Below are 13,357 nucleotides of genomic sequence, written 5' to 3' on the forward strand. Positions count from 1 at the left end.
ACCTACCAATATTAGGTCTCAGATCCATAGTTATAGGTAGAAACAAACTTGTAAGCTCTGCAAACTGTCCTGGCAGGATTGAAAGAGTGACACAGAGATATAACACACAGCCTGCTGGAGCAAACAAAGCTGAGACAGAAGAAGATCCTTCACTGTCCAGCTAATATGAGAAATATGCTGATCCACAAAATCTGATTGAGGTACTAATAAATATATTGTTGTAATATATCATAAGATATTACTACAATTTGTCATATGTAGTTGAACAGACAGACAACCATGCGAGGAAATGCTGCAGACAAGAAGAACCAATCAATTCACCACACACAGGGACACGCCAACACAAAACAGTGTCATCTATCTTATATGCTACAGATTGGAACCATCACAATGTAGATGCTTAATAACAAAAAATCCATACACATCCATATATATGTCAAAAATAAAAATGTAAACATTAACAGGGCAAAATGTATGAATTTTTGTGTGACATGAGGAACAATGCAATGCTCTAGTACAGTTTATTTTGACTTAAGGAGCCTGACAGCGTGGTGGTAAAAGCTGTCTTTTAGTCCTTTGGTGCTAGCAGTCAGACTCTTATACTGTCTGCCAGATGGCAATAGAAGTCTGTGTGCTGGATGACTGTGGTCCTAAATGACGCTGTGTGCCTTTCACAGACACTGGCTGCAGTAAATGTCCTGGATGGAAGACAGACTGCAATGTGCCTCCTGCTTCCCTTTTCCAGCTGTGCAAGGAGCTTTTCCCACACCGCTCTGTCATTCAGCTTTCCAGCACGCTCTCTATGCTACACCTGTAGAAGTTGGTGAGGATGCTGGTCTTCATGCCAAACAGCCTCACTATCCTCAGCAGATATATATTTTGAGGTTGCAACAAAATAACTTTGTTTTGAAGCACTTAATGTATCTGCACATCCTGTATGAGGATCACAGCCAGATGGAGAAGAAATGAAAGGCACAGAAATATGATGTGATGGTGCAACATCTTCTGAAACCACAAAGTCTAGTTATACTCCAGATTAATATGAGAGATGTGAATGACAAAAGGGGAGTGGATGAATGATTTATCACCCTTGGTTTCGTGTTTATCAGGGAACTATGACCTAAAAGTTACCATAAACCCTCCTGCATGTTCTGCTTTCCTGAGCCCAGAAAAACTCCAAAACAGATTGTATGTGGGACTTTCTTTTTGCTGCCAAAATTTACTCTTGATCATAGCTGAGGGATGGAATATGAATGGATGAGAGAATCAAACGCTTTGTCCTTTGGCTCAGCTCCTTCTTCACCACAACATATCACAGTAACTCTCATATTGCTGAGGCTGAAGTCCTGATCTTTGAATCCACTTCAAGCCATCTCTTGAGATACTTGCTGTGGTGATGCTTTTTTTTTTTTTTAGAAGTGACTGGGAAGCTGGTCAGATTTGATGGTAAGATGGTTGGAGACAAAGTGTAATACTTGAAGGATCAAATCCATCCCTGTATATGAACGCATTGGGCTCATTGTTGTGCGTTATCATCTATCTCACCTAAACATAAATAAATACTAAATATAATATAGTGAATCATTAAGAATGGGATAATGCAAAACTCAATAAATGTGGTGAAAATTCAAAGAATGTGTTTCTCTTTTAGAACTAATGTGCAGATAATATGCAAATTTGTTGTGCATGAAAAAAGTAGGAAATGAAATGTGTGCTTAAAATTGTAAAATTACAAAGAAGAGAGAGGTTATAATTGACTATAAAAGAGATGAGGGATAACAGATGTGCTGAGAATTAACAGAGACAGCATAGGCTGTAAAGCTGAAATATGATTTGGTCTGATGCTCAGCAGTCTGTTTATTTTACAGAACTCACAAAGCCATGGGAGGAAGCAGCCAATGAGGCATGAGGAAGGATTGACAGGGAGGAAAGTCGACTTGTCTGAGCCAGCAGTTCAGGCAGGAGAGAAGCTGGGAAGCCTGCATGCTGTGATCCGGGGGGATATGATGCAATCAATGAGCGATTAATACGGTACCTTACAACTGAAACAGCAGATGCCTCTCTGGAAATGTTGAGTCTAAACGGCAGAGTGAAAACCTCTCCCCTTACATCAAATTTGTCTTTAAACTGACAATCTCTTGCAAAAATACCCATACCTGTTGACTGTTTTCACATTAAAACCACAAACGTAGGACTTCATGAGATGAACCAACACAAAGTAGCTGGTAATTGTGAAATGGAAAGAAATGATAAACTTCTGTCAAAATTTTTTTACACATGAAAATGTTTAAAAAAGTGTAGAATGCATCTGTATAGACTTGAGGCTTAGGCAGAGCTTCACTTTCCAACAGGTCAACAACCTAAAATATTACTGATTCATACGCTCTAGATTTTCATTTTGAAAAAACATGAAAAAATTTTGTTTTTTTTCCTTTTTCCATGATTTATTGTATGATATGAAGTAAAGGTAAAATATGCTGAGGTTTTGTGGTTGTAGTGTGACAACATATGAAAAAACTCCCAGGGTCTGAATACTTTTTCAGGGTATTTATGAGTCAGCTTTAGAACAGATTTTCACAGTCAGTCCGTCTGACCCTGATGACATCAACTTCTGAGCAAAAGTCCTCCCACGAGGCCGTCGTATCAAAATGACTCTCTAAAGAGGAACGTCGGAAAGGGTGCCATTATAAGGCCACACCAAGAGAGGAGGTGAGATGAGGATTTATCATCTTTCCATATTGTTTTCTTTTTACTGTTGTTCTATATGTTAAACAAAAGGCGCACACTTCTAAATGAGAAATAATGAAATTTTTCATCAGAAAAATAATGCGTTCACTCAGGGACAGAAGATAAAGACATGAAACAGAGCTGATCAGAGTCAGATACTGCAGACAAGAGCTCAGATAACAGGAGTGATGAAATGTCTTCAGGACAGACTGAGGGACAGGAAAATGATCATCAAGCAGATACAAAGATAAGGGTGAGCGATACAGTGTGAGCAGCAGAGAACCAGATTGTATTGATAAAGACGGAACGAGAAAAGGATCATCATCAAGATGGCAAGAGAGGAGCAGGAATCACACAGGGCATTTGAATAGAAAAGAAGCAGATAATGAGATGCTAATGTAGCAACAAAGGACAGAGTGCCCTCCGGGGGGAGCTATGCAACAGCAGGCGGCTTCTGTAAGAAAACAGATGAAGATGAATTTAATTCAATTTTAAATTCATTTTTAAAATTGAATTTTAAAAATACCCTTTACTAAACCACCACAATGCGTGCGATTTCAGTCTAGTTCATACGAAGTGATTAAAGTCAAGCCAGATTCACCTCTGGCTGCATCTGAGCTAACGCAAACAGAGGCAGAAGCCTCCAACAAGGATGAGAAAATGGGAAGAAAATTCCATCCTGGGTTTGAATTTTTATCTCCGGTCTGTGGCGTGAGGTGAGCACACAAACGGGGTCCGCTGAGAACAAAATCTACATTAATGAGACACAAATATGAAGACAGAGCTAAAAGAAACATCTGAAAAAAAGGGGAAAGGAGACAAGAGAAAAGATGAAGCTGGACAGAAGCACTGAGGAGCAGGGAGAGGTTATGATGGAAGACTGGCTTGAGTGGGTGGAGGAAGTGATGAGATTTTATGTAAAAGGGGGATAAAATGGAGAGATCTGGTACAAATGATGTAATTACTCAAGTGAATGAGTGTTAAAGAAAAGTGATGCCAAGAACTTGCATGAGGAGACCGCCTGTGAACGGCTCCGGAGAGCATCAAAGAGAATACTGTAGGAGGGGAGGGGTAAATATATGCAAGGCTATGAGTAATTGTAAATTTGTGCAATAACCCCCCCCCCCCCCTGCCCCCGAAACGCTGCGCTGAGTGGCTTTATGTTGGAAGAGTGTAACAGTAGTGGTTTGTCTGAACTGTTGAAAAGCAATCGTAGGACCTCAAGAGGATGTTATGAATGAGCTCCAACAGACAAAAAAAACAACAGGGTCGAAATAAGTTCTTCTAAAGATCTTTTTAAAGAGGAGGTTGTCACTGCAGCTGAACTCAGTTACAAAAAAAGATCAAACGTGAAATGAGACAAGATTTTCAAAAACATCAGAAGTTTGGGCTTTTATCTCAAAAGTTTTCTCAACCAATCTTTTTCTTTTCCTAGCCTGCAGGATTTTTTTTTATCTTCAGTATGAAAGTCCAAGCATTTCACAATTATAGCACTTTAAGAAAATATTCATACTTCCCTTGTGCGGCCACAAACTTTGATTTATTTTCTGGAGATTTTACGTGATAGACCACCTAAGTAGTGCATAATTAATCAATGTAAGTGAAACTACACATAATGTTTGTTAAAAATTATTTCCATGGAAAATAAATAGACAGTGTCAGCCTTGGTCACATTTACTCTAACAACCCAAAATAAAATCCAGTGCAGCTAACAACCTTCAGAAGCCACATAATATCTGTGAAGGACTAAGGTGCACCTCACAGCCCAATGAAAAAGCTGTGGTAAAGTTGTAAGAGTTAAGTTGAAAATCAACATCCCAAGATTTGAGTATCTCACATTGTACTGTTCAATCCACCACCTGAAAATAGAGAGAATATGGCATAACTGCAAACCTATGAACATATCTCTGGTCACCAACATGCAGATTGGGCCTCTTGGCAGAAGTAGCCAAGAGGCCCATAGTAACTCTGGAGGAGCTGCAGAGATCTACTGCTCAAGTAGGATAATCTGCCAATTATAATCCATAAATCTGATTATTATGAAAGAAAAGCAAGAAGAAAGCCATAATTGAAGAAAATTATCAGTCATAAAACAACCAAAATGTTTTTGGCCTGCATGCAACTGTGTGTCGAAGAAATCTCTGCACATCACCCTAAACACACCAATCTCAATGTGAGACATGGAGGTAGCAGCATCATGTAGTGGGGAAGCTTTTGTTTGGCAGGGAAAGTTAAACTGGTTAGAGTTAAAGGGAAAATGGATGGAGCTACATAAAGAACAAAAAACAGTTAGAAAAAGGAAGCCAAAGGTTCACTTTTCAGCAGGACAACCCTGAACATAGATAGCTACAATAGAGCAGTTCAGATCAAAGCATACCCATGCAAATAGTAAAATGAAATAGAGTGTAAAGTCTAGACATCAAAATGCAATTGAGAATCTGTGGAAAAACTTGAAAAAATTCCACACAAACTGAGTTTGGCCTGTTTTACAAAGATGAATGGGCAAGAAAATTCAGTTTTTAGAAGTGCAAAGCCAAAAGATACAAACCCATGAAGAGCTTTATTTCCTAAATATAGTGCAGATATGCTCTATTTTGTGTTGCTCTTCCACAAAAATATCCCAATAAAATTCAATAAAGTTTGAGTTTGTAACGTGACAAGAGTTGAAAAGCACAATAGGGAGATGATAACATTAGCTCTGCACATTTGAAAGCTCATTAAACTTTCTGCAGCATTGTAATTGCATTGTCTTTTCTAGACTTTCAACAACAACAGCAAAAAGCTACGTCAACGCAACCTACTATCATTGCTGTGGTTCACACAACTTGCAGCATGGGATGGCCAAATTGGGTTTCCCTTCTTAATTAGGGCAATAAATTTGGAAATATTAGCAAAGGCCACAAGGGCTGCGCCAGGTCATTAAGGGATTACACAGAGAAATGAAGAGCCGTATGAGGGAGAGAGAGAGGGAGAGGAGCAGGAAATGATGAGCGAAGAAAGCTTTGGAGAGGACTTCCACGATAGATCCCTTCACCATCCTTTTAAACGTTATCACTAAGTGATTCATGGGCTGAGGATAATTACCCATTTGTGTTAATTCATCCAAATCAATCACTCTTTTTTGGAGTCAGTGAACTGAAAACAGAGCCTGCCATCTGATTTCTGCAGCTGACAGTCATTCATGCTAATCTGCCATGAGAAAAGCATCAAAGGCTGAGAGATAGAGATACAAGCAGAGAACATTCACATGATGGAAAATGTTCTTTTTCATGCTCATTAGTGTTCTTTATGGCATTTAATCTTCCTGGATGTTTTCAGAACTACCGAAGTACCTGGCAGTTTTAACTTGATTCTCTGTCACAACCCAAAGGGATGTTCTGTCTGTCGAACCAGATCACTGTGGGAAATATTATTTCAAGCTCACCTCCACGAAGAGGAAACAGGGCACGATGTAGGTGCTGGTTTTCAACTGGCCTCTGTCTGCGGTAAGGTTTGTCATGGGCCTCCTCTGCGATGGTCGCTGACTGTCAATCATCTGTAGGAGATAAAGTTCACTGTAACGCTTTTGTCTATCACATGTATTCATCTTTGTGTAAAATAAAAATATAATGCATATCCATGCAATAAAAGTATAGTTAAAACCGAAGCCATGGTTCTCAGTTAGAAAAGGTGGATCGCTCCCTTTAGGTTGAGGTTCAATCTTTCCCTTAAATGCAGACGTTTCAAGTATCTTTTTCATGAGTGACGGCAAGATGGAGAAGATGGGTAGATTGGGACCTTGTCTGCAGTAATACCTCACTGGCATGGAAAAGTCTTGGGTTCCCCTAGTATCAGTTGCATATCGTCACTGGTAAAAAGGAATGTGTTTTCTTCTGGTAAGTGATATCTCTACAAAACCATTTTTGACAATAGATGGATGAATTTATGAATACATTGACTCAGAGTCACATTCCTCTTGTTTTTCTCCGGCTAAACAGAGCTATGTATTCTCCTAAAGATTGAGACAAGTTCAAAAGTAGAAGGGCAGGTGATTTGTTGCTTTGGGCAATTTGCTTGGCTCCTTAATCTGTGTTGTCTTCACATCAGCCTGGGATCACTTCCTCTGCTGTACTGACCCACAGGTGTCACAAAAGCTTAGGTTGAGGCAGAGGATGTGGAAACTGGGTTGCTGACAATGCCTCACTACTTCTAGCATTTCACTTCATTTTCACTGGATATCAATCTATTGCTCTTTATAAAGAAGTGATTAAAATTGTCACCTCAACATATGAACCAGCCACCACTAGAAACAAAATCCTTCATTTATTACCAGAGTGTTTTAAACAAAATAATGTCAACAAAATCTTGTTACACAGTTAGGAATGTTAAACATGATGCTAAGACATAAACCAAATGCTCTGAAAAAGTACATGCAAATTACTACTTCAGATTTAGCTTAATTTGAGCCATCATATTTCTCCTTACAGTGAATATATTCCTAATGGTGAAGCCTTAAACATTTTTGATGCCTTTTACAGCTTACTGGAAATAACTGCAATTTATATCTAGTCTAATATGTTTTTCTGTCTATTTTCTTAAGTATTTTTGTGTAACTGCTTTATTTTAAGTTTCTGCAACATATTCTACCTCAGTTCTTTTGTGTATCGATCATGCATGATATGAAGAAAAATAATGATCACTATCATATATTGTGCTAACATATGAAACTTTAGTGAAATACTCCATCCCTCATGCCAGTTTTGCCTTTTCTCAAGTGTCTGCTTATTTCATCAAAACCATATAACTTCGAAGTGTGAGATTCAGACTGTAGCATTCTTGTGATGCTCTGATTTTCTTTCTGCTTTAAATAATTGAAACATTCGTAAAATCCTGTGATAATTAAACAGATTAAAAAAAAACTACGTGTAATTGTAGTTTACCAGATAAATGTTGCCTTTCTGAGGATTAACAGAAATGGCAACAGTTACAGAGGATCAAGCCCTTACAGTGAACAAAAGAAGCAGGATGTATCTAACTAGCATATTGAGGACAATTTGAATAATGTGCAAACCATGCACTCATAAGTCTAGATTTCCGATAGCCTTTGTGTCCTGCATTTCTGCATAAAATCCTTTTAGAGTATAAATGGGGAATCCTTTCTCTACCCACCATGAGTAAAAGGTATGAAAAAAAAACATTTTTTTTTAATGCAAACGCACACCTACGCTTTTTGCTACACACACATTTTCAGATGTACAAAAACGCACACAGTGGTACATCCTGCATGATACATCAAAAAAAACCAACAAAAAAAACACACTCAGGTATACAGACACAAACCGAACAGGGAGGCAATGGGAGAATGGAGGAGGAGGAAATTAGGCTGATAGGAGGAGATCTAAAGTGGAAACAGAGGAGTGATGATCAAAAACAAAAGCCTGACAGAAAGAGAAAGAGACAAAGTCATGATGCAGATGTTTGGAGACAGAAGTGTGGATGGTGAGGTAAAAAGCAAGCAAATTCAGCAATGGGAAATAATTGTGATAGTTGGATAACAGGTAGAAAGAAAAGAATAAAGCCTCAGATCACAAAGACAAAGAGAAAAAAGGAGAAGGAGCAGAGAGTTAGAGAAAGAGCTCATGAGAAGCTTTGGGGTTTCTGGCATGCAAATGATCGCACTGGCGCTAAATAATGTCAGCCTCGTTATATGCAGAAAATCTCAAAAGGCATTCAGATCATACGTCTTTGATTAAAGCAGCAAAAACATTTTGTTAGGAGTTGGAAACTTTCTAATCTGCCTGTTATTGCTCATAAAGAGAAAAAAAACCCACCAAACCTCTGTATATAATTTATTCATTTTAGGACCAGCTGGTTTTTCACTGCAGATATCACGCTTATTCCCTCATCTCCTTGGCAACAATTATCTCCCCAACTTTATAGCGCCTCGTCAGCCCTTTCCTCAATCAGCGGTTGTTACAGCAGAAGTGGAGAGTGCTCCACTTCACAAGGTTGGACGGCATCCATGCTTGTATTTTGGCCCTGAATGAGTAATGAAGAATAATAGATAAAAGCCGAGTCCTTCAGTCCTGTCCAAACAGGCCCTGAGATTTCATTATGAAAATGATAATAAATGTAAAAGCCCACAAATCAGTAAAACATGATCAAATATTAATAAAATGTATAATCTGTGCATTAATAAAGCAAGAATTAAAAATGCAACAGACTGAAAAAAACAAACATTTCACAAAGATCTCCTCACATCTGAAGCCATTTGATCCATCAAAAAACGAGGCTTTCTTTTTAACTGAAATTCAACAGGTTTTTTTTACTAACATGAGATTCAAAGATTACTAATTTATACTTTATACTGAAAAATATATCACATTGATCTTGTAAGCTCAGCACTATCTATGTATACATATATAGAGCTGAACAGTCCCTAAACTTGAAATATTAGCAAATTTGGGACTAATAACATGAATAAGTCAATAAATCTGTTAGTACTTCAAGTATCTTTTAATACAATAAGTCTTCTTGGTAATCTGGGGTTAACAAAGCTTGCAATGCAGACAGTCAAACATGCCTCTGAGAAATAGTGTTACATTATCTCTTAGATGTAGTTGAAGTAGAGAGGCAGAGAGAAATCAGCCGATGGAAGGAATGGCCAACAGGGCGAAGAAACATTAAAACCTGATATTTTCCTGATGAGGAAAACATCAGGACTACCTAAATGCTAGAACTCTTAGTTCTGGAAACTGTTAGGGTAAATAACTCAAAGAACAGAAAATATGAGAAGCTTTTTAAAATGAAAATGATTCTTTTTTTTTTGTTCAGTGTGAATGAGACTTGGATGTGTAATGGTCATTTCACCCCTTCACCATTTTGTAGCAGGTACCAAATTGAGTCACCTTCCAAAGGATGCCCAGTAGTACCCAAATTAGGGATGTTTTGTTAAACTGGAAAATGGCCAGCCAACCAAAAGCCAACTTCAACAGATAACAGGAAGGCTGAACATTGTACAGCAACTTTGTGGTTTCATTGTTTGAAGCCCTTAGCATCTGAAACCAGGAAATAGAGCACTTCATCCCAGTTCTAATGTCCTGGGCCTTGCAATGGCTCCCTGTAGCTCAGAGAGCAGACTTTCAAATACATTTTGTTATTTTATAAATCACTCAATGGCTTAGCAGCAAGATATATTAAAGATCTGCTGTTGTATCAAGCTTCCAGTCATGTCTTCTGATTCAAGTCCATTCGTCATTCCCAAAACCAGAACCAAACATGGAGATGCAGCATTCAGTTGTTGTGCTCTACTAATCTGGAACAAACTTCCAGAAAACTGCAAAACAGCTGAAACACTGAGTTCCTTTAAATCAAGGCTAACAACCCATCCTTTTAGAGTTGACTATGAGTCATAAAATCTTGGATATTGATCAGTATATTTAATATGTATTTGCTTCATGATTTTGATGACGGTATTTGATCAAATGTAATGTTTATTTGTAGTTGTTTGCAAATGCTTTATGGCGTAAAGCATTTTGAACTGCCTTGTTGCTGAAATGTGCAACAAGGCATTGATGTGATTGTTAAGGAACAGACTGGATTTGGACATTTTGCAGCTTCATGGAATGCCTTTGCCTTCTGTAGAAAGTACACACCAAAATCTGTTTCATGTCCGTATAACTGTTCTAGTCATTAATAGAAAATGGTAAAAACAGCTGAAAATGTTACTTCTGTAATCATTTAGGTTTTAATTTAAGGCAAAGCATAAACTTCTAATACCATAAAACTTCTAATAGAACAAAATACTTTCAATGTACTTAGCTGTAGTCCCCAGAAAGGCTAAAACTGTTATTTAAAAAAAAAAAAAAGAAAGAAAACTGGGGTTCAGAAATCATCCACAACACTCTGATTAGTGCTTCTGTACTATTAAAAATGCTCAAACCCAAAAAATATTCAGTAAACACTGCAGCAACATCACTACATATACATTACGTAGGTTGAAATATGAACTCTTGTAAAGCGTGAACCGTTTTCAAAGAGATACAGGATTCAAAGCTCCACAATCCACAGAGAGCAAATTGTAATATTTATGTCAGAAGATAAAAGACTTGTATCTATACATACACACGCTCATACAGGCAGCGATCTGTATATACTCTGTTTGGGAAGATCTTTTATGTACTGCTTTTCCAAAGCTGAGAATAAATAAGGCAAAAGGCTGGCATGACTGATTCTCCATGCTGTTCACTATTATGTGCATCTTTAAGCCCTTTACTGGTACCACGGCAACAAAAGGCAAAAAACCTCACTGGCACACACTCACCGATTCACCATCACACACACATTTATGCTCACGCTAAGGTTTTCTCCTACTTCTTACACTCAAAAAGTGACTATTATTCCAGGACTCATTGCATGCCGATTTGGGTATTAGTAGAGCAAGCAGGCACACCGTTGGTACTTTTTTAGAGTACGTGAGTGTGTGTGTGTGTGCAGCTGAGCATCCCTGTGACCCACATTGTTGAACCTCAGGAGCGGCACAGCAGGAATTCCATCTGTAGGAGGACGTCTTCCACTCCTCTCTTTACCTTTCTCTTCTGCTCACCCAAACACACGCACACACGCAGCTTTCCAAACAAACCAGGGTTAGCAAGTGGTTTGAAAAAGTCTCACCTTCTGTCTCTGTGTGTTGGAAGCAGTGCTGCTGAACAGTGGCCGCTGCCTCTAGAAGTCTAAGGGGATTTGCTTCTGCAGCGAAGTCGCATCGTGTGGTCTGGTTGTGGTCTCAGCTCCGATCTCTCTCTTTCTCCTCTTTTCGTCTCTTTCAAAGCATTGCCGCCCCTCACTTCCGCTGCTCCGCCACTTATAAGCCTTTCGGCACTGAGTGTGAATAGAGAGAGATAGAGAGCCTGCCCACTGCCAGGCACTCAGCCTGCAGCCAGACTGGTCTATATCTGTCTGCACTCTGCTGCTGGGTCGGCAAGCTAAATATGATGATCTTCAACAGCACTTCCAGGCTAATTAGTCAAGTGACGAGATCCACGGGCTCAGTGAGGGAGCCTGCTCGGTGCAGTTGCCGGTGGATACGGGGAGAGGAGGAGAAGGTGTGTGTGAGAGCATCTGCATCTGCGTGTGGGAAAGAAAGAGCGAAGGGAAAAAAACAGTGGAAGAGGGAATTTAAGAAAGAGAGAGAGATGGGAGCAAAAATGAAAATGTGTGTGTGGTAGTCAGAGGTAGAAGCAACACTGTGGCTAAAATGGTAGACATCATGCACTTTAGTACCCCTGCAAACCACTTTGAAAAAAAGGGAGACATCACACACTCTGAGCGTAAAAGTACTGGTGTGTGTGTGGGGGTGTGCGTGCATGTGTGTGATTATAGCTGGAGAACCAGAAGAGAAATGCAGCTGATTTACCCAATGGTAGTCAGTGTTGTGTGCTTCTATGGCTTTTTTGAGCACCTTGCCTTATACAGAGTGAGCTCAGGTGATCTGGGACCTCAGTTCTGAACAGCCCGAAGTGGGTTAACGATGCATTGTCAAGCAGAAAAGTGGGATGCAACCCACACATGTCCATATGTAGGTCACAGGCCTTCTGGTCGCAAGCTCACAAGGAGGATTTAGAGGTTGTTGTTTTATTCCACATGCAGGTATGTGCATTACTTAATGATTTTGGGTTGCATTAAATAAATTACACATAAATCAGTGGCAAACTGAAAGCAGTCAGAGTTTTCATGAGAAATGCATGTTTCTGTGAGGGTGTCTTTTAGTAAATGTTTAAACATGCATGCACAGTGCACTGCAAGAGACTGGGACATCCACTGAAGGCACTGAGGCAAAGGCTAAATTCACTTTGGACTTCAACCCTGTTTACAGAAAAAAAAATAGGAATTCCACTTTGACATAGTGGCTCTGCATAGGTTTTCATAACCCTTAAAATTTTGCAACTTTTTTCAAAAACTTCAATGTATATTACTGGGAATTTACATATATAACAGACCAACAGTGGAATTTTTTCAAATAAAAATCTGAAAAGGGTGGGATCCCCTTGTATAACCTATCTTTGAATAAAATCAACAATTTAAGATGAGAGTTAGATTAAAAAACAATGCTGAATATTTCAGAGAGCAGTAATTAATCTTTCAAAAGCGTAATATTGTGGCATATCTGTAAACTTACAAAGACATATCCGTCCATCTAGATTCTAGAAAGACAGACCAAGCAGGGGGAGCATTAATCAAAAAGATTGTAAAGAATCAGTCAAAAGACCAATAGTAACCCTAGAGGAGCTGCATAGATCCAAGGCTCACCTGGGAAAACCTGTGGACTGTTTCTTTGTCTTGTCTTTCTTCCATGCTGGGAAGAAAGACAAGAAGAAAGTCAATGTAAAAATACAAAATAAAGCCACAGGACGTGTAGGAAACAGCAAACATGTTATAGAAGGGTGCTCTACTAAGATGAGACTAGAACAGACATATCTTACGTATGCATGCAAAACACTGCAGTCTGTGTGTGTGTATGTGTGACACTAAAACTGTTACCCTATTTACCATGCCTATAGTAAAGTGGTAAAGTAAGGGGGTGGCAGCGTCACACTTTACAAATGTTTTATTTTATTTTTTTCATTTGGTGTAGGGAAGCTTATCAAACTTG

The 13,357-nt window shown here is 38.9% G+C and overlaps 1 protein-coding gene across 2 annotated transcripts in view; it reads right to left on the reverse strand.

The window, feature by feature from the left end:
* LOC116720475 (phospholipid phosphatase-related protein type 5-like) overlaps nucleotides 1–13,045 on the reverse strand; it is a 56,748-nt gene extending 43,703 nt beyond the window's left edge. The window contains exons 1-3 of one of the 2 annotated variants that reach the window (XM_032563764.1): nucleotides 13,015–13,045; nucleotides 11,380–11,832; nucleotides 6,152–6,262 (exon numbers count right to left, since the gene is read on the reverse strand). In XM_032563764.1, the coding sequence (XP_032419655.1) occupies nucleotides 6,152–6,262 (111 nt within the window). In that variant the 5' untranslated portion in view covers nucleotides 11,380–11,832; nucleotides 13,015–13,045. Of the gene's footprint in view, nucleotides 1–6,151; nucleotides 6,263–11,379; nucleotides 11,901–13,014 lie in introns of those variants that run through there. The other variant, XM_032563765.1, reaches the window with a different exon arrangement.
* Between the last annotated feature and the right edge of the window lie 312 nt (nucleotides 13,046–13,357).

This window comes from Xiphophorus hellerii, chromosome 5 (genome assembly GCF_003331165.1).
Source record: "Xiphophorus hellerii strain 12219 chromosome 5, Xiphophorus_hellerii-4.1, whole genome shotgun sequence".
NCBI lineage: Eukaryota > Metazoa > Chordata > Actinopteri > Cyprinodontiformes > Poeciliidae > Xiphophorus > Xiphophorus hellerii.